Source organism: Staurois parvus, unplaced genomic scaffold (assembly GCF_062004578.1).
Source record: "Staurois parvus isolate SC_StPar_1 unplaced genomic scaffold, SC_StPar_1.0 ptg000415l, whole genome shotgun sequence".
NCBI lineage: Eukaryota > Metazoa > Chordata > Amphibia > Anura > Ranidae > Staurois > Staurois parvus.
In genome coordinates, this window is record NW_028318211.1 from 1,213,946 (window position 1) to 1,234,707 (window position 20,762).

The following is a 20,762-nucleotide window of genomic DNA, read 5'->3' on the forward strand; positions in this document are numbered from 1 at the left end:
TGTGCTCGCCAGTAGGTAAATTACTTCACTTTCTACCTTCATCCATCAGAAGGCGCCGTGCTGTGTAGCACAAGGGTCTTAGCCTTTTGGCTGGGTGTATGTAAATTTATTGTATGTTCTCAGCATTTGTGGTTGTGTTTATTTGCCACATCCAAGTAAAATTCTGTTGTGGCAAAAGCTGGTGTTGGGGTTGCTTTCCTCGTTCGTGACTTCACTGTATCCTGGGGAGCCCACCCCGGTACAGGGCTTACAAGTGGAATCTAAGAAGCAGGTCACAGCATGTCCAAATGTGCTATATGATCTCTTTAGACTTAAACAAGAGCCAGGAGTGGAGAAAAGTATGTAGCAGGGGTAGTTGAGGGGGGAGAGTCTTTCCAGGAATGGGAGCAGGCAGTATTTGTTGTATAGTGGCCAATGTGTTACCTACAGTACCTATTGGCCTTGTGTAATGCAAAGTCCTGAGCACTCTGGAACCCACTACTGCATCTGCTATGCACTCCTGAGCCCTGAAAAAGAATCAAACCTGAGTCCAACACCCTGTGCTCTGTACAATATGCATTCCTGTGCTCTGTACAATACTCACTCCTGCGTTCTGTGCGATATGTACTCCTGCGCTCTGTGCGATATGCACTCCTGTGCTCTGTGCGATATGCACCCCTGTGCTCTGTGCGATACGAACTCCTGTGCTCTGTGCAATACGCACTCCTGCGCTCTGTGCGATACGAACTCCTATGCTCTATATGATACGCACTCCTGTGCTCTGTGTAAGGTGTTCTCCTGTGTGCTGTGCAATACACAGATTCACAGCAAGGCACCCCAAACATGGAAATACAGCAGTACTTCCTAGCTACAAGCCGCAATCAAGTGGCCACTGGCTAATACAAAGCCTACCCTTAGTCTCTACAAACTCAGCAGACTCATTGCCAAGCAGACTTACAGCGAAGCTCCAATACTGTAGCTGCTGACTTTTAATATAAAGACACTTACCTGTCCAGGAATCCAGCAATGTCCTTACCCAAGCCAGTTCTTCAATCAGCTTCGGGTGCAGATGCTGGCATCTTCAGAGAGGGAAACCAGAAGTGAAACCTTGCAGCTTCACAGCCGGTATCCATGTGTTATGCGCTCTTCGGTAAGTGAATGGTTCTGTAGTCTTCTGGGAACTGTGAAGTGTCCTAGAAGGCTGCAGAGGAAAGAGGGGGGTGCGAACGTCTGGCTCAGTTCACCAAGGCACATCTGTCCAGAAGTGGGAGCAGGTACCTGTAAAAACCAGGTACCTGGTCCCCCCAAAGGTGCCAAATGTGGCAGTGGAGGGTGGGAGTGGGGCAAACAAGCAGAACTTATTTTTTTTAGATGAAATTCCACTTTAACCTCATCTTCAGCTTTGCACTAAGCTCCCCAAGGCAAACCAATAGTGATCCTCTTGACCCTCTCCCCTACTCTTCTCCGCCCAACAGTGGTACGCATAAGGCCACAATAGAGACAGGTATGCGTTGATGATGGAGATCTGACAGCAAGAACAGCTCCTCTAATGGGAAAGTAAAGCAGTTCATAGATGACTCCTTCCACCATCAGAAGAAAATCGCTTGATTCCCCCATCAGGTCAGTGATTCCCCCCATCAGTGTTGATGGAAGATTCCCTCTCGCAAAGCTATTGTGTTCTTCCAGCAGGGGGCACAGGAAGCCTTCACGGCTGACAACACAATGATTACTGCAAGTGGCTATAGCTGCCAGCAGTAATCAAATGTAAAAAGAAAAATTCAGACAGGCTGGTTGTACCCAGGTCAATTGATGGATTGGCTTACACAATCAGCCTGCCCATACATGGATTGAATCTCAGCAGGTCATGCTGTACCAGCTGAATTACGATCCACGCATGGCCAATTTAAGTGTTTCACTGCTTCTGAACATTCAGCAGGCAACATAGAGGAGTCAATACATCCTAATCAAACCCCAGATGTACAACCACACTCCAAACAGACCCCCCTCAGACAGCACATTATATAGGATCTCCAGCCAATTGGGGGGTTTTCTACAAGCCCCGTTGCAGGGAGCACAGACTGGGAAACAGCAGAATGTTTTTTCAAAACTACAAATGCAGTATGTGTGTATGTCAAATGAACAGTGGGCAACCCATTTTATGAATAGTTTTAGAAGTAGAGTGAGTTTGATAAAAATTTGTAGTATCCCTGACAAATGCCCCTTTCCTCAGAATTTGCAGATTTGAATCATAGCTTTTGTGTGTGACCACTCAACATGTTATATCTACATAGATGTGTGTTCTTAACGTAGTTTTAATTAGGTATTACATGCTGAGTGGTCACATACAGAAGCTATAATTCAAATCTCTGAAAAATTCTGCGGAAAGAGACATTTGTCACTGATACTACATCTTTTTTATCACAGATCTTTCTTCTACAGCTGTTTATAACAGATTATGGTAAATGTACATAGTTCAAATGACTACTTTTAGATCCCGATGTCTCATTAAAAAGAACCTGTCCCAAAAAAATACATAACATAGGGGACTTTTCATCCCATATGTGATTTAGTTAAAAGAAAGTGAACAAAATTTAAGTTACACCCAAACACTTACCACCCCCCCCAAAAAAAAAATGTTTGAGTCCCCCACTCCATATACATGCCTACATATACTAGGGGCAGACTGACCTGGGGGAATTATACTGGGAACAGACTGACCTGGCAGGATTGCAATAGGTGACAGACTGACCTGGGGGGTGCACTGGGGAACAGACTGACCTGGGGGGATTGTACAGGGACAGCAGTCCCTGACTTTTTTAATGAAGTTCTTCTTTAAGATATTCTCAGACTGAGTGTTAGCTCTCTGTTTATTTTCACTGTCATATGATGTGTAATGGAAACGTTTTTTTCTAATGACAATACTGAGGTTTATACATGTCTGTGAGACTCTTACTTGTGGCACAGCAATCTAAGCACATTTTATGGGTACATAAAGGCTTTTGTTTTATCTAACCATGCCCCTTTAAGCCCCTCCCACTGTTAATACATTTTGGCCACACACACTGTTTTTGCGGTGTGCTACATGCGCTGCATTACTATGCTCCTTGGAGATCCCAAATGTGGCATGGATCTTTCACAATCCTAGTTAAGCCCCTTGAAATGGGGCTCAATTTGCTTTTGCACAAAGGCCCACTAATTTCATAAAATTCCCCCTGGTGGAACCTTCCAGAATCAGTAAAGAGACAGAGGCCCAGGTGTTGCAAACTTGCGCATTAGAGATGGTCCTACCATTTTGTTAAGCTTCCCCATTTTCTCCCCTCATTCCTTTCCCCCTCCCTTCCTGAGAGGCACAGTGACAGAGGTGACTGGTTATGGGTCACTGACCGGCTAAGGCACCTAGTTCAGTGCCTAGCAGTCTGTGAAAGTGTAGCCTTTCTCACCTAGGCCAGGATAACTCAGCTGTCCTAAGAGAATTGGTGACGTACTGTCCCAGAAGCTATAACATTTCACACCTCGTAAGGAGATAAGGCAGCTCTCCCAGTAATTGAAAGAATTGTAACCTCATAAATCCTAGCTCAGCGTAGGTAGCAGGATCAGATAACTTCTGGTAAAATCAGTTTTTCCCCTATATTTCATATCTTGAAATATGGAAGACTTACATAAAAACCGGGCACCTCGTCAGATGGCCAATGCGCAGACAAACATTTTGATGGGTCACTCGTCCACCTCAGATCATCAGGGGAGCCAAAACATAGAACTCGTACACCGAGTAACGTACAATTTCATAATTTATATCTACATGATCCTTAGACTTATCTGCATAATAAAATACCCGCGGAGAGATTGTCGCTTGTGCAGCTGGGAAGTTATAGGCCAGAATATGAATTATGAAAGATGCTGGTTCTAATTTTGGGCTCCGCCAGCCAATCCTTCCCTAAACAGAGTATTGGTCAGTTACTCAGAGCCACCCCCCTGCTGGGGGACTTTAAAAAACAGGCTAGCAGGCCTAAAAAGTTAAGTTAAAGACATCTCCCATTTTAACATCAATACCACCTGGGGAGACCCTTTCGCTCTGCAACTTGGATCTGCTTACAAACCAAGGCGTACTGGTAAGTAACTTAACCCTTTAACTTCCTTCCTATTATCTCTTTGCTGTGCTATGGTTCTTTATATATGTATATATATCTTAGTTACATCTTTTGTAAATATTTTTATTGCACCTGTTTGACCCTTTTAGTAATAAATCTTTCTTCTGAAAGTGTTGAACTGTTCCTCTAGCTCTTAATCGCAATTCACGAATCCCTGCCTTTGAAGAGACGCTACTGTTTGTTTTAACCTCTGTATAACCGGCCTGTGGACCGTTTTATACAGACAATTATTTCAATCATTATAGTGTTATGGCTGAACCCCGAGTTTCCTCTTTCCCTGATAAAAAGGAGGTGGTGGCAGTGAATGGTTAATTGCGTGATTAACCTGACCCAGTAACAAGCGCATTCAGGCTGCAGGCACAGATTGTAGTCCATTAGCTGGAAAATCGCTGTGCAGGGTGCAGCTGGGTGTGGCATTGTTACGCACATCACATCGCGGTTTGGATCGGCCAGTCCTTCGGTCACAAGTTTGGTGAGGAGGTCTGGGGTCTGACGCTGCGATCGTGACACCAGGGAGAGCCTTAGATGCCCGTCAGCTGAGGTGATATGTAGCCTGAGAATGGGAAAATGGGAATAGAATATATATTTTAACTATTGTTGCCTAGAATTCCTTCATTAACAGATCTGAAGCCTCACACATTATGGAAGAGATTATGGTGAAAAGGGAATGAAGGGAATTGATAGATTGAACATTTGAATAATAATATTTGGTATGATATTTCAGTTATAGTAAGACAGATCTTTCTTGGCAGCATATTGTTCAGCTAGTGCTTGCCAGTGTTGAGGCTGTACCATCTCTAACATTTATGGTCAAAGCTTTTTGTTGCATGTGACAGACCCAACTGGGACAGGAGCTTTTCGAGGGGGCAGCAGGCTAGCCTTTTGCTTACTGACTTTGACCCTGGTATCTGAGGGGGCTCTATCCTCTTGGAGGTGTGTGCCTGGGGGGGGGGGCCTTTAGAGTAGTTTACTTCAGATTCAAGTCCATGTCTCCCCAAAACACACAGGCTCTGAGAACTGGAGGACCTGGATACAGATTTGACGTCTCTGTGCCCAAACCAGACTCAGAGACTCTAAGAAGATGTTAATATAATCAACTCAGAACAACCTGATGCTGAGGATTCTTGCTTTAATCCATTTATTAAGGTTTTATGTGTTTACTGTCTACCATTGTGTGCCTCCTAGGTGTGCATTCCCATTGTTAATTGAGTTAATTGGGACATCTATTGTTTCTGTCTGTCTGCTAGTCCTGCTGAAGATGTTATCCTAATGTATAATATTTGTTTTTATTGTGCATGTGGGGGCTGCCCCTATTCCTGAAGTGTATACAAACTGGTATTTCTGTTTAATAAAGTAGTCCCAGTTGCACCTGAGCTAGTGCCATTTAGTTCTTGAGTGCAATACCCAGCTATATTACCTTGGTCTTGTTTCCCAGCGGTGAGGAAATAGTTCTCTGATGGAATCACCCAATCGGGGTGACAGGCGTTCCGTCACATTGCAATTATCAGGAAAGGGGTAAGATAACATTTTAACTGGTGTTTTAGTGCAATCAAAGAGGATGGTTAACGAGTCAAAATATTACAGACTTACCTGGGATGCTTTATATGTTTGAGAAATCTTTTTCTTAGTAGACCTGCATTACTGGACAGGGCCACCTGATGTGAATTCTGGCGTCTGTATTGCTACATCGTAGTCAGCATTTATCAAGGAGGTACAGCCAGACTTTGAATAAGCAATTTGTGACTCTGTACCTTGAAAATACATTGTTTGATTCTTCAGTTTTGGTGCTAATAAAGCAAAATGTACCTGTGATCGTACTTTCTTAAGAGAGGTGGATTCCCATTTTTAGCTTTCCTGTTCTCTCATAAAACTTGGAGCTGAATGGAAGGAGATAGACAATGAGTTTGTAGAATGTCTAAACCCTTCAATGAAGAGCTGTTTCCTTGCTAAAGAGGAACCATGGTGGGACACAGAAAATGTTTTACCTGTCCATTTCCACAATAGATGGTGAGAAATCTATGATTTAGTTTTTGCAATCTCTGGAATCTAATTCTGGGGAAAACCATTATTATTAAAAGATATCAAGAGTAAGTTATGGGTCTAGTGTTCGGTTTTATACAAAAAGTCCCAGATCTGAAAATCTTGCTTTGCCAAGAATGATATGGTGTCTTTTAGACATCTAGCCTGGGCAGGAACTCACAGGACTACTCTGAGGTAGCTATTATTTAGAGTGCTTCCTAGGATTACCCATCTGTTCAAGGGAGAGTTGAACTGACAACCTAATGTTCATGGAAAGAAGACTGGGTTTATTTTCATTGCAAATAAAGATGGTCATTATTCTTTATTAATATTTTAATTCAATATCATTAAGCATACATTCAGAGCTATTTAGCAAGTATTGAATTCAATTACAACTTGATGAATTAGTTATTTTTTAATTATTCAAATTTCACACACATATTAGACCATATATGTGCATATTCAGTTTATTTCTGTTTTGTTGCAAAAGATTGTGCTCCTTTGATGCAGTCCATTTTCACATGATAACATGAAACATGAGTGCAATTGTCCATTAAAGAACATTTTTAATTCGTCTTAGTAATAATGCATTATAAATCGGCACCCATTAATTACTATTAAATAAGTAAATACTTATAATAACTCTTATTTTTTAATTTGTACTTTATTTAGCAGGACAATTACAATGTTTGTGGTTTTAATGCTGTAGACTAAAACAATGTTTTTTTTCTTAAATTTGGGTGGCACAGTAAAGGCTGTCCTTTTTCACACCGTGCCTGAATTTTCCTTTTGGATAAAATGATACCTGTGGTCAGAGTAAACTCAGGAAACTGCTACTAGAGTTGTACTCTAGGAAAAGTGTTTGTATGCACTGTTAGCACCGCAGGATCCTTAAACACCTGGGCACTCATTTATGGTGATACTGACTTATGCAATTAATATCTGGTTTATCCAATTCAACCTTCTGCACATCGGTCAGTGGTAATGAACATCACAGTAATACATCAGTAATGGGAAGCTAGGAGGGGCTAGACTAGAAAATGACTTCAGGAACAGAAGATTTTTATTTTTTTATTAAGCATTATTAGGCATGCCAAGTTTGGGCCATTTATCCTAAATGTAAATTGATTTGTAGAGTTTTTCTTGAACATTTTTCAATGCCTTTTTAATTTCTTGATTTCTAAGACTGTATATAAGAGGATTTAAAAGCGGTATTATAACAGAATAAAACAGAGATACAAATTTATATTTATCAGAAAAGTTGGAAGCACTTGGGCGAACATACATGAAGATAACAGTTCCATATAAAACAATGACCACAGTTAAATGAGCAGCACAAGTAGAAAAGGCCTTCTGACGACCAAGGCTGGATGGAATGCGAAGAATGCTTTTAGTTATACTGGAATAAGATATTGTTGTAAAAGTAAGTGAGCTTAGCACAACTACCCATGCAAATGAAAAGAAGACTGTCTCACTGGTGGATGTATCAGAACAAGACAGTTTCACCAGAGGGATATAATCACAGAAAAAATGATCAATTAAATTGGGTCCACAAAAGTTTAGCAGAGCGGTTGGAATAGTTAATGACCAACCAGTAAAGAAACCACTCATCCATGAACCTACAGCTAAGTAATTGCAGATCTGACTGTTCATCATTGTTGCATACTGTAATGGAAAACAGATGGCTAGATATCTATCATAGGCCATAAGTGTGAGTAAGAAGAATTCAGTAGGTCCCACAGAGAACGCAAAGCAAAGTTGAGCAAGGCAACCAGAATGGGAAATACGCTTATCCTGTGTTATCAAATAGCTGAGTGTTTTAGGAACGAGAACAGATGAACCCCAGGTATCCAGCACAGACAAGTTGCTGAGGAAGAAATACATGGGGATGCGAAGATGAGAATTGAAGCAGACCATGGTAATTATGAGACAATTGGCCACCACCGTTAGTATATATATGACAAAAAATATTGCGAAATAAAACAGCTGTACCTGAGCAGTGCCTGGGAAGCCAAGCAGAAAGAAGAACTGAACTTCAGTTTTGTTCCCATGAAAGATAGCTTTCTGATGGGAGATCATCTATGGAGAAGAGTATAATGAGGAGAGTTAAGAAAACATCTCAAATTGACATATCATGTATTGCCCCATATGTTGGCAGCTTGGATTTCCTGTTTGTACCTAATTTAGCTAGAGCAAACATGTCATGCTGTTTTTTGGCCCTAATGAAGACCTCTAATCCTTCTTGGTGGCCCTCAGCTGGTTTAAGGATTTAAAGTAGCAGTTTAGGCTATATTATACTCCATTTGTGAAATGCTGCCTACCCAGTTTTCCCAGTGTTATATTTTATTCTATTTACATTCTGTAATTTCCTGGCACTTATTACATTTTTTTTAAACTCTTTGGGAGTAAAATTAAGCTTTGTAAATTAAATTGGAATACCATTGGTTTCAGTAGGCCTTACCTTAGCACATGAAATTCAATTGAATGAATCACTGCATAGGCTAGAGCCATTTGTACATTGCAAGTTGAGTATTTAGTATATAGTCTATGTGAGGTTCTCAGCAAAATGACTGAAATTTTAGGCTGGAATTTAAAGGTTTATGTCTTAGGTGTCAAGTGGAAACAAAGAATTTTAATTGCATGTCAAAATGTAATTAATGCTCCCAGGTCAAATTAAGAATGCAAAAAGTAAGCCCAGGGATCAGACTTAAGTCCCAGAAGTAAATAAGTGATCTAGGTTGAAATGAACTGCTTTATGGCAATAAGAGGGCCTATTTTATTCTTTACTGCTTTATTTTGTAAATATATTGTTATGGTGTTGGATATGCAAATGCTATGTTCATACTACAAAGCACATCTAGCTTAAAAGAAAAGGAATGGGTTATTTCAATAAAGCAATCAAAAGTAACAATGTTATAGCTCATAGCAATCAATAAGATTTCAGATGCAGTAATAACAGCATTTGCACGTCACCATTGTTTTTTGCAATTCCTTCTGGAAAATTTTTTTAATATTTTTTTTTAAAGCTATAAGGTATTGGTTCATTACAATGTCTTGTTATCAGCATCCTGCAATTATACTGTATGTCACACAATATTAGCCCCACTGTTTATCAAAACTCTATATTTAGAAAAATAAGTTAATTTTAGTGCACACAAACAATATAGATTGTGTTAAAAACCAGATACCAAATCTGTCAAACCAAAAAATTGCGTGTGGCTGCACAATGGTGAAAACTGCGGTACCCAAATTTTCCAGTGACACTTGAAAAGCATTTACAGCCCATCAATTTAGTTAACTACTTTAGGACTGCCCACATTACTTTTATTGTGGGAAAGTGGCAAGGCCGGGCACAACAAAGTAAATATATGTTTCTTCATACATGTGCACTGGCACGCTTCTCCTGTAACTGCTGTTTCCACCGGACACAAAGGATTATGGCACCTGGCCGTTTTGAGCGGCTGTGAGATCACATGATCACAACAGATGTATACACAACTGTTATAGATGAGTTTCTTTCATAATAGTTGTGATTACTTTAATGATGTTGTGATTGGCCCACAGCTATCATATGGTACCTGGCACCCTGTACCACATCATTAGCTGTAGCCAATCACAGTAGGTTAACAATAAGCACACCTGTTATGAATGAAACCCATTCATGACAGTTTATGCGATTGCTGTTAAAGTGTACTGTAACTGCAATCACTGTAAAGAAAAACAAAATCCTGATCCCCCCGAAGACTACACTATGGTGACACTGAACTACTCTGATGAAAGTATGTAAAAAAACAGTAAAAAAAGTAAAATGTTAAAAAAGGACAAATAGTTTAAAAGACTGAATAAAAACGTAATTAAAAAAAAATGTCTTTTTACATACTGTCACTGATCACCCCCAGGCCAGTCATATGATGACGTGGTACTGCACTGCTAACTGTATGTAAAGAAATTGTGAAAAAAAAAACATTTTATTTAGTTGCTTCATTTTCAAAAAATTATGACAAAAAATTACATCTTCAGAAAATTCTCCATGCCTCTTACTAAACACCTTGGACTGTCTACATTCCAAAAAGGGGTAATTTGGGGGGGTATATGTACTGTCCTGGCATTTTAAGGTCTCGAGAAATTAAATAGGCCTTCAGTACATCAGGATTGATCAATATTCAAATATACTGTATATATCATAGTTTGTAGACTTTCACACAGACTAAATAATATACACCAATTAGGGTGGCAAAAAATAAAAAAAACAGTGGTGATTAAATACTACCAAAAGAAAGTTCTATTTAAGTGAAAACATTTATAAAAATTTAATTTCGGTAAAGTGTTGCATGACCAAGCAATCTCCAGTTATATTAGCACATTGCTGAATAGTAAAAAATTCCTTGGTCATGAATGATGAGAAAAATCATGGTACCAGCGATACCCACTTGGTGCCTTTTTATGAATCTTCAGCACACAGCCAGGAGGACTGGATAGGTAGGTGCCATGGGAGAGCCGCTCACTGGGAATCTCCTCTCCTACACAATCTGTAACCATCTCTTGCATGTGACTGTGATTGGCTGTCACGGCAGTCACATGATCAGAAAGGTCCCGATCGCAAGGAGAGATCGGGACCTTTCCGTGGTATGCCGTCACATGTGCAGGGTGCTCACTCTCAGCACGTTTGTTTACAAATGGTACGCAAATCTGCGCAAAGGCTCAGCCGCCAAGAGGCCGCATATATGTGTACCGTTGGGGTGAAATGGTTAAGGATGCTGTGGCCCCACTCCTTAATGCTGAAGCTACTAAATGTAGCTTACACACTAGGATGAACACTAAACCCTGGCATAAAACACTATGCATAAAAACACTATGCTAAACCCTGGCATAAAAAGCACTAAAACATTAGCGGTTTTTGTCCAGCGTTTCTAAAGCAGTTTTTAGCTTTTCTAGTGTGCATGAAGCCTAAAACATAGAAACAATTACAATATGAGAGGCACATGTAGAAAAGGCTTTACGCTTGCCTTTTGCAGAATACTTCAGTATACTTTTAAGACATAAAGACATAGTAAACACGTATAAGTAGGAAAGAACAAATACCAAACATAAAATCAGATGTATAGACAACAATCTCATTGATATAAATACCAGCACATGCCATTTTCAGCAAAGGCATTATCGCCCAGAAGAAGTGAATAATCCTATTGTCATCACAGTATGGGAGTCGGAAAGGGCAATACATGTGGATCAAAGAATTCATTAGGCCAATAATTGAAAAAGTGATTGTAGTCTTAATACATACTCTGAGGTTAAATATTGATGCATAGCGAACTAGATTTCCAATTGCAATGTATCAGTCGTAATCCATAACTGGAAGAAGAAGTTGCTCGACTCCCATAGGCCAGGTCAAGAAGAGCATCTGGAAATCACATCTATAGTAAGAAACCACCTTAGACTGTGTTACATAACTTGAAAGCATCTTGGGTATTGTAGCAGAGGTGCACCATACAATGAATTCACAATAGCCTCTTAACATTTCTTCTAAATGCCTCTTTAACTTCTTTATTCCGCAGACTATAAATAATAGGATTTAGGGAAGGTGTAACAATAGCATATATAGCAGATATTGTTTTGCTTCTCTCTAAAGGACTGTTCTTTGGTTGAATATAGGTGGAAATGACAGCTCCATAAAACATAGAAACAATTACAATATGAGAGGCACATGTAGAAAAGGCTTTACGCTTGCCTTCAGCAGAACGAATCTTTAGTATAGTTTTCAGTATAAAGACATAGGAAACACATATAAGTAGGAAACAACAAATACCAAACATAAAATCAGATGTATAGACAACAATCTCGTTGATATAAATATCTGCACAGGCCAGTTTCAGCAAAGGCATTATCTCACAGAAAAAGTGATTAATTCTATTGTCATCACAGTATGGGAGTCGGAAAGTGAAATATGTGTGAATCAAAGAATTAATTAGGCCAATAACCAAGATAGTAATTGTAGTCTTAATACATACTCTGCGATTAATTATTGATGCATAGCGAAGTGGATTTCCAATTGCAATATATCGGTCGTAAGCCATAACTGTAAGGAGAAGTAACTCAACTCCCAAAGGCCAGGTCAAGAAAAGCATCTGGAAAACACATCCGTAATAAGAAATCACCTTAGACTGTGTCACGTAGCTCGAAAGCATCTTGGGTATTGTAGCAGAGGTACACCATATATCAAGAAATGACAACAGTCCCAGAAAGAAATACATAGGTTTGTTCAGACCTGGGTCTATAATGGTTAGGAAAAGAATAATTACATTGCCAGTCAAACCCACAGTATAAGACATGAGACATAGGATAAATGTAAGTGTTTCCAGCTCTGGACAAGTGGACAAGCCTAGGATAATAAATTCAGAAACTAGAGACCCATTGATTGTCATCCTGTTTAGTTCCTTTAAGAGGCATCGAGAACATACAAATTATTCTGGAAAATACATAAGGAATGAAAAATGTCATTAGGAAGACACATCTAGCAATATTCTTTAAAATACTTTGAAACATACCAATTGGATGTAAAAAGAGAACATTTCCTTGTTTATTTGTTTTATTAATTATTCCTAAAGATATAATCATAATGAGAACAACTCTGAGGGTGAGAAGCACTGAAACTGTCATGTTTGTATGTTATCACTTCTGTAACCTAAAACAATGCTTAACCCCAAACCAAAAATGTAATATATTGAAGCTTACCAGTCCTTAGATGTGGTGGCTGCATTAGGTACCTTTTTTTAGGCTCTTTTCCCTCATGCCCTCCTTGTTACATCTGTTTTTACCTAGTGATCTGGCCTCTAACACACCTCCTGTATTAGGGTGCCTCGATTCTAGATGAAGAAGCACAGGGGCACAGCAGCCAGCAGCACTGATAATCTGGGGGAGTGATACTTCAGATGTACTAGCAAATTTAGATACAATAACAAATTGAAACCAAACTCAAGTTCACACTGCAGTTACAGCAACAGTTTTTTTTCTTTTTGGATAAAGATTTCCCAATAAAACATAATCGCTGTTCATCGAAAGCACCATTGTCAGTGGTATATTGTTTGTTTCAACACTCTTAACTGCTACACTTGAAGAGAACTTATCTATTGAAAAACAATAGACTTACTGGCCAGATTATCTGGTGAAATAAAGAAAGAACATCTAAAAAGTAAAACTAATGCAACCATCACATCTAAAAAATGGAAAGCTGCAATATAATAAATGTTTGCTTTTTGGTTTAATACCACTTTAAAGTAATTATGTAACAGTAAAAAGGAAAACAATTGCAATACTAGCATCTGTTGATTTGGCCACACCTAATGTTGCTACTATCTCTCTGATGGATTTGCTTCCTTTTTGAAGCCTTACAATGGCCTGTTTCACTTGCATGGATAGCTCCTTTGAACACATGATGCAGGTTCACAGCAATAGATTCCAAATGCAAATACCACACTTAGAATCAACTCCAGACCTTTTACCTCCCTAATTGACGAAGAACTAATGAAGGAGTAGCCCACACCTGGCCATGAAACAGCTTTTGATTCAATTGTCCAATTACTTTTGGTCCCTTGAAAAATGGTGGATGGCCAGTCTTAAGAGCGTAATTCCTAAACCCTTCCTCCAATTTGGATGTACATACCCTCAAATTAAAACTGAGAGTGTGCACGTTCAGCCCATATCCAAGATATAACTATAGATTGAATATGTTTTGGTAAATACTTGAAAAAAAACTAAAATTGTGCCTGTGTCCAAATATATATGGACCTAACTGTACATAGCTGCAGCCACTGGCGACCTGTCATTATAGTGAATGGGGCTGGCATCTGCACCTAGCCACTCTCATCCACAGATGTAAACACAATATTCCTGCCACTACAGTTCCCACCAGCCTTTATCACCAGTGTAAATGTAGCCTCAAGATAAAGGAGAGGCTTCAGTGTCTTCTAGGCCACTCCCCTCTGACGCATTTCACCCTTCCACAGGGCTTAATTGCAGAGGTCCTCTATGATTAAGACCTCTGGAAGGGTGAAATGCGTCAAATTGGTGTGGCCTAGGAGAAGAAAGGCTGAAGCAGCTCCTTTACACTTAGAGTGGGCTGGTCTTGTGTATGCAGCATCCTATATTCAGACATTGCATGGTGATCCAGCTATTACTGGATTCCAGGACTTGCCTTTGAGTAGGGCTTAAGGCAATCTAAAGGGAAAATCCAAAATCTGTGTTCTCTAATGCCCAACTAAGCAGGCAGAGGCTGCAGTCATGAGAAAACTGCATTAAGGCGGCACTCCAACAGAAGCAAGCACATGTCCTAGCACAATTAACTCTTCGAGTCTCATCCACTTCACAGTGGTGTTGCACATGACTAACTCTACACAGCCTTCCTTACATGGTGCAGCACTTTGGAAGGGATGCCATGGAGCCTGTATACCACAATCCAAGCCTAGCTTTGATGCCACTCTCATACTTGAGATTTATCATTAGCATGAAACATAAGCTTGCTGAGGCTCTGTATTTCTGAGGATCCTCTCTCATACACTTTCCAGTGACATACAGGCTAGATACATGTGGGTTCCGTGCTGCAGTTCTGGTCCCAGGTATTGGGCACTGGCCACTAGGGAGGGGGATTGCGCTTACAGCTCCCCCCCATGCTACTAATGCATGCCATCATCCCTGCTAAGTCACACTGTACAGCTATAGCACCAAACACTCCATTGGTTACCCGTGGCAATGGCAATCAGATCTTCCACTTGCAGCATTCTCCACTGGTGAACCTCTGACAGTGCTCATCCCCCAAAATAAGCCCTGTTCTTTTATACGCCTTGAATGCAACCTCTTTGTAGGACCAACATTTTGTAACTTTGAAAACATTTACTTAGGCTTATTCCAAAGACAGAATTAATGTGGCACAGTCGCTCGCAGTTAATTCCTCCTCACTCTATCTCTCTTTCCCATCCAGGCTGCCCAACTCATACCTCAAAGTAGTGCAAAGTCCATAGGTCCTTCACTCTCTTCAGCTCCCCGACTGGGAACCCTTTCAAGGGGGAGAAACCCCTGACAGACATCACATTATGCAGCAGTTCCAATCTATGATCTTCCCACACAAGGATAGCCCAGAAAGGCAGCCTCCCCTTATATTTACAGCTCACCACAAGGGGGCAGATCCATTAACAAATGGGATTTAGAAGCCTTAAAGGGATATTAAACACACACTTTTCAATGTGGATGATGGCACTGAAATAATTTTAATTAAAAAAACGTCTAAGTACCTTTTTCCTAAACAATATATACAGCTGTCACACGACCCAGCTCTTTCCCAAACTGTCTGCAGGGAAACATAAGCAGGAACTGTTCTAAATTGTCATTCAAATATGTATTTGAAATCAAATCTTTGTTATTTTATGGAAATACCATAATATTAGTGGATTTCTGCCAGTCCCAGGCTGTGTTACATCCCTCCAGGCTGTGTCTTAGAATAACAGGGAGGGGAATCCTCCATCAATCAAGATGTAATATTCCACTCCTTATTGTGTTTAGCTGGTTAGTGGGAATGGCGGAGGAGGGATGAAGTGGGCTGTCAAATACCACTGTGTATACACCCACATGTGTGACTCTATAGTCACATGGGCTGCTCAGTTGTGATAGGAAGGAAATGCTCAGCATAGAAACTCACTGAAAACTGAGCATGTGCAGAACTGCCTGTACAGCAGCAAAATCCCCAACTGCACTGGGGACATGAACAGAAGGTGGAGATAGAGAGGAACAGGATCAACCAGTTTTTTTTCAGAATTCAGAAAATGGATCCTATAGTGACTGAGTGAGTTTGAACAGCATGCAATACAGCATTTATTGATATTTTTTTTATGATGTGGGTTTAGTGACACTTTAACTCTTACCTAACTCCCTGGGCAGCCTACTGACTCTCTAACACAAGGGTCTCCAAACTGCGGCCCAAGGGCCAGATATGGCCCTTTGCTACCCTTTATCCGGCCCATGGGGCAATATTCTTCCCAGTGAGACCAACAATGGAGCAGCACTTCTTCCATTGAAACTAGCGATGGTATATTCTTCCCACTGACACCAATGATGGGGCACTACTCCTCCTACTGACCATCAACCATGAGGCCATGTTTATTCTCACTTATACTGGAGCAAGGAGATTTTCTATCCCCACTGGCCCTAATCCGGGCCTCCTAAAGTATGAAGGACTGTATACTGGCCCTTTGTTTGAAAGGTTTGGAGACCCGTGCTCTAACACAATACTGTACAGAGAACAGTGAAATAGACATTCACAGAGTAACAGCAGGGTTGCCAGTAACATGTTACACACACCAAGTGCTTTACCTAGTATAGCATTTCCAATATCACATACAGAAACCGAAAAAAAGTCATCCTTATTCTACACAACACTTGTAAGCACCTGCTTACACAGCAAGGAGGGGGAGAGGTGGAGAGTCACCGGACTAATTAAGGGTGGTGCTTGGAGCAGCGCTCCATGAGTTTTCTTATAGCACTAATTAACAGTTCTGGTCTGACACGCTCCCTCTTTTCTTCTGCAAATCAAGTCTGCCTCAGGAAACTTGTAATGACTGTTAAGGCTGTTACTTTGCTATACCGACATAGGGCAATGGATGGGGATACATAAATTAGATCAGGATAAAAACAAACATATTTGTGGTATATTTGGCATAAATAGTTCCAAACTCAGGTCTATAATAGCTTCCCAGATGAGACGATTCAGTAGTGTCTTAAGAGGAGTACATCTACTGTTTTCAAAGCTTTGCAGTATACGGCTACACAAGCCCCAAGCAGACTCTTTCATTCCATCACCGGGCAGATCAATCAACCCTTTCTGACTGCAAGAGAAAGAGTCGCATCACCTCAATGATTGGTTAGCTGACATATTTCATTGAGTTCATAAAGTATTTGGACATATATCTTTACTGAAGCTACAAATGGGGAAGGTTTAGGTCACCAGCAGAAGGGCCGCTAACTGTATTCTCTTGTATAAGAGTGAACTTGAAGATGCTTGTGATCTGATGCCCCAATTGGCCACTAAGATGGAAATTTACTACAACTGGAGCGCTCAGAATCTGGTGCAGCTGTGCATAGTAACTAATCAGCTTCTAACTTCATCTTGTTCAATTATGCGTTGGCAAAAAAAAAGGAACCTGATAGGTTTCTATGCAGAGCTGCACCAGATTTTGCAGGCTCCAGTTTTAGTAAATAACTCCCTGAGTATGGCAGGAGTCCGGAGAATATTGATATTTATAAGCAATACTGACAACCTTTGACCAGGCCACACTTCTCACTCTAGACAGAGATCTGTCATCTACTGTATATTTTATGGTGAGGCTGTCGTATACCTATGTAGTTGCCAATATTTAAAATTACTTTCCAGAGGCATATTGATGCTGAAGTGATGTATCTAAATTACCCTGGGATATTGCATTAGAGTAATTTGTATCTTTTGATACTGAACAATGTCTGTGGTTGGCAATAATCTCCACAGAAAAACAATGCAGTTAATGAAAAAGATGAGGTAAAAGCCAAAAGAAGTTAAATTATCTAGTTGTATAACAACGTAGAATAAACCGACCTATGCAGTTTATTATGGGACTTCATGAGCATCTAATTCTCCATGCTTCTGTGAAATATATGCATTTTAATTCATGACCCCACTGGAGCAATGGTGAGGTCATGTTCCATAGGCACAGAAGAAAATCAGTGATCACAGTAAAAATGTATCCAAATCAGAAAATAAAATGTGGAGGGCCATTGTTGCTTTGGAGGGGGGTCTATTGCTGCTGGCTGTAGGGAATCTATTTTACTGCTTTTCTTGTTATCATTAACAGATTGCATGCAAATTACTTAACACAACAAAATGATATTTGACTCTGTATTCTCTAATAAGAGCAGTACTGGGAGGTGGGTAGGAGGTAGAACCAAGGGACTGTACTCGGAGGTGGGTAGGGGGGTGGAAACAAGAAATAACTCAGAAGGGGGGAGTTCCTGCACCTATTCTCTGAGAAAAAAAACATATATATATATACAGTATATATGTATTATACAGTATATTAGCAATGTCATGCCTACATTAGTTTTCTATTTTTTCAGGTTTTTTCAGACAACACTCACTCACTGGGAAAGTTTTTACCCAGGAAAAGGTCATGCCAGGGTGTGTGTAAATACATTTATGAATACATATATGAATAATTGTGCAAGCACATGAGTAATAACATTGTCATTCAAATTTTTAGTGATCACAAACCTGTGTTAGGCTAACAATTTTCACAACCTAATTTTTTCACCTGCATTTTTTTTCAATGTAGTGGTGAAACTACTACTGTAAAAAAAATAATAAAAAAAAAATTAACATACACAAATTACACACATTTTGGTAATGAATGTTATGTGTGGGGTTGATTTACTAAAACTGGAGAGTGCAAAATCTAATTCAGCTGTGCATGGTAGCCAATTAGCTTCTAACTTCAGCTTGTTCAATTAAGTTTCGACGAAAAAAAAAACAAAAACTGGAAGCTGATTGGTTTCTATGCAGAGCTGCACCAAATTTTGCACTCTCCAGTTTTAGTAAATCAACCCCTGTGGGTCTATTCACACCAGCAGGAGCATGTTATAGTGCGTATAACATGTGCTGGTATGTGTTGTACACATGTGTTGCAGTGCATTGGTACAACAGATCGCAGTGCTTATTTTTTTTTTCTTTTTTGAAACAAAATTTTCTAAAATGACAATCATTAAATGCTATGCACTGCAACGGATTTCAATGCCCTGCCACTGATTGTAATGCACTAAATTACGATAAAATGTATGTCTGTATATTTTTTTCAGAACTCCAACCAACACAGCACTCACATGATACTGTAGATTGGGCGTTATCACAAAGCACAGGTGTGAAGCCAGTACAAAATGGCCATTGCCCCAGTCTACAACTGGCCTTCACAGCAAGAAGCACATGGAAGGGCGACGCATGTCAAACACTAAAAGAGAAAAATTCCCAGCTCAACGTACCAACCAGCTTGAAAATTAACCTGTCTAACAGTATGGGTTAAAAACAGGGGTTTAGTTAGCACACATTTGCAAATACATGCGTAAGCTGCAGAGCCTCTTCACGGCGCCCCAATATTCTGCAGTTGCTAACTCTACAAATTTTGAGAGCCCCCATAGTAGAGGCACATGTATTTAATGGATAGACGGAGGGCAGGTAAGCCTGGAGGGTGCCCATCCCTCCTTAAAGGTACAGGAGCGCACTGGACACCCAGCATGTAGCACAATGGCAGCCAAGGTGTGAAGGTGTGAAGCCAACCTTGAGATTTTTAACATAAGTTACCTATTTACAGTGTTACCTACCTTCAAGTTTCAACGTTTCACAAAAAGGCACAGCTTAAAATGTACAAATATTTGTTATTTATTAACTCAACACAGTTTTATCATTTGAACTTTGTAGGAATTGTTGTAAGTATTTCTGTGTTTTTATCTGCTAATAATGATTTTAGTGTATTGTTAGTGAACATAGAGTTTCACTCTATTTTCACCCCAAAAATCAGTAGCCCTTTATTATTCTAACAATCACTTGCTTTTGGAAAATACAAAATCTTTTACAAAATCTGAAAGCTGTAAGTGAAAAAAAACACAAAATTGCAAAAATGGTCTGACCATCTACATTTAAAAGTGCATGGCCTGCCAGCAAAAGGATTAAGGGATATCGGCTTAAAATACACATAACATTTTTGTCATATGAATATTAGTTGCAGATATTTTCTTTTTTTCCCACTTAGCGCTCATTCCCTCATTTATTAGAATATAAATATGTGATGGGAGGACACAGAACAAAACGTGCAAAAATTTACTTTCCAGCACTGAATGCTGCTTGCAAAATAGTGCACGTTGAATTGTCATGTCAGTAATTTTATTGCTAAAAGAACAACATTTTTGTCCTAGTTTTGTTTATACTTCTCAAACAAAATTTTATTATACATGTATTATTTATAATAACTAGATGCAAAAAAACCCCATAACTTACATTGACCACAAACTGCCTTCAAGAAACCACCCTAGTTGTCCAGTTGCAGCAATCCAGTTTTATTATGAGAATCTTTTTTTCTCAGTTTACCTTGTAAATGCGTTTGTACACTATGGAGGCAGAGCTGTACATTTTGTAGAAAGAACTGAACTAATCATGGAGGCTTTTATAATCTAGTTACCTTTGTGTCTTAGGGGATTTAATGCTCTCAGCTATTTTAGACTCTTACCTATTTTAAGACTATAAAAAATTATGTAAAGTATGCACTTTATAAAAACAATTAGTAATGATGATGAAACTTAAAAATTTCTTAACCCAATGTGAACCTGATATCCATTGGCATTCTGTGTATGCCGTATTTATTGGGCTGATCCAAATTACTTAACGCATACAGTTAGACAGGTTAATTTGTTTTTGTTTTTTTTTTAATTTAGCCCTTTTCTAATTTATTTGATTTTTTCAAGATATTAAAATTGCATATTATTCGCCTCTATCCTCCCTCTCATCCCTTTTCTCCCCATTTTTTTCTTTTCATATCTCCCCTACCTCTCCCCTCT

At 39.6% G+C, this 20,762-nt stretch overlaps 2 protein-coding genes across 2 annotated transcripts; both read right to left on the bottom strand.

Moving 5' to 3' along the window:
• Positions 1–7,259: 7,259 nt before the first annotated feature.
• Positions 7,260–8,225, bottom strand: LOC149454813 (olfactory receptor 6F1-like). Its single transcript, XM_089686975.1, has one exon. The coding sequence runs from the start codon at positions 8,223–8,225 to the stop codon at positions 7,260–7,262; it is 966 nt and encodes a 321-aa protein (XP_089543101.1).
• A 3,419-nt stretch (positions 8,226–11,644) lies between these two features.
• On the bottom strand, positions 11,645–12,568 carry LOC149454814 (olfactory receptor 13G1-like). Its single transcript, XM_089686977.1, has one exon. It carries the CDS (start codon positions 12,566–12,568, stop codon positions 11,645–11,647), a length of 924 nt encoding a protein of 307 aa, XP_089543103.1.
• Positions 12,569–20,762: the final 8,194 nt, after the last annotated feature.

Excerpts from the sequence above, each read along its gene's own strand:
- LOC149454814 (XM_089686977.1), bottom strand. The coding sequence starts at position 12,568 with ATGACAATCAATGGGTCTCTAGTTTCTGAATTTATTATCCTAGGCTTG.
- LOC149454813 (XM_089686975.1), bottom strand. The coding sequence starts at position 8,225 with ATGATCTCCCATCAGAAAGCTATCTTTCATGGGAACAAAACTGAAGTT.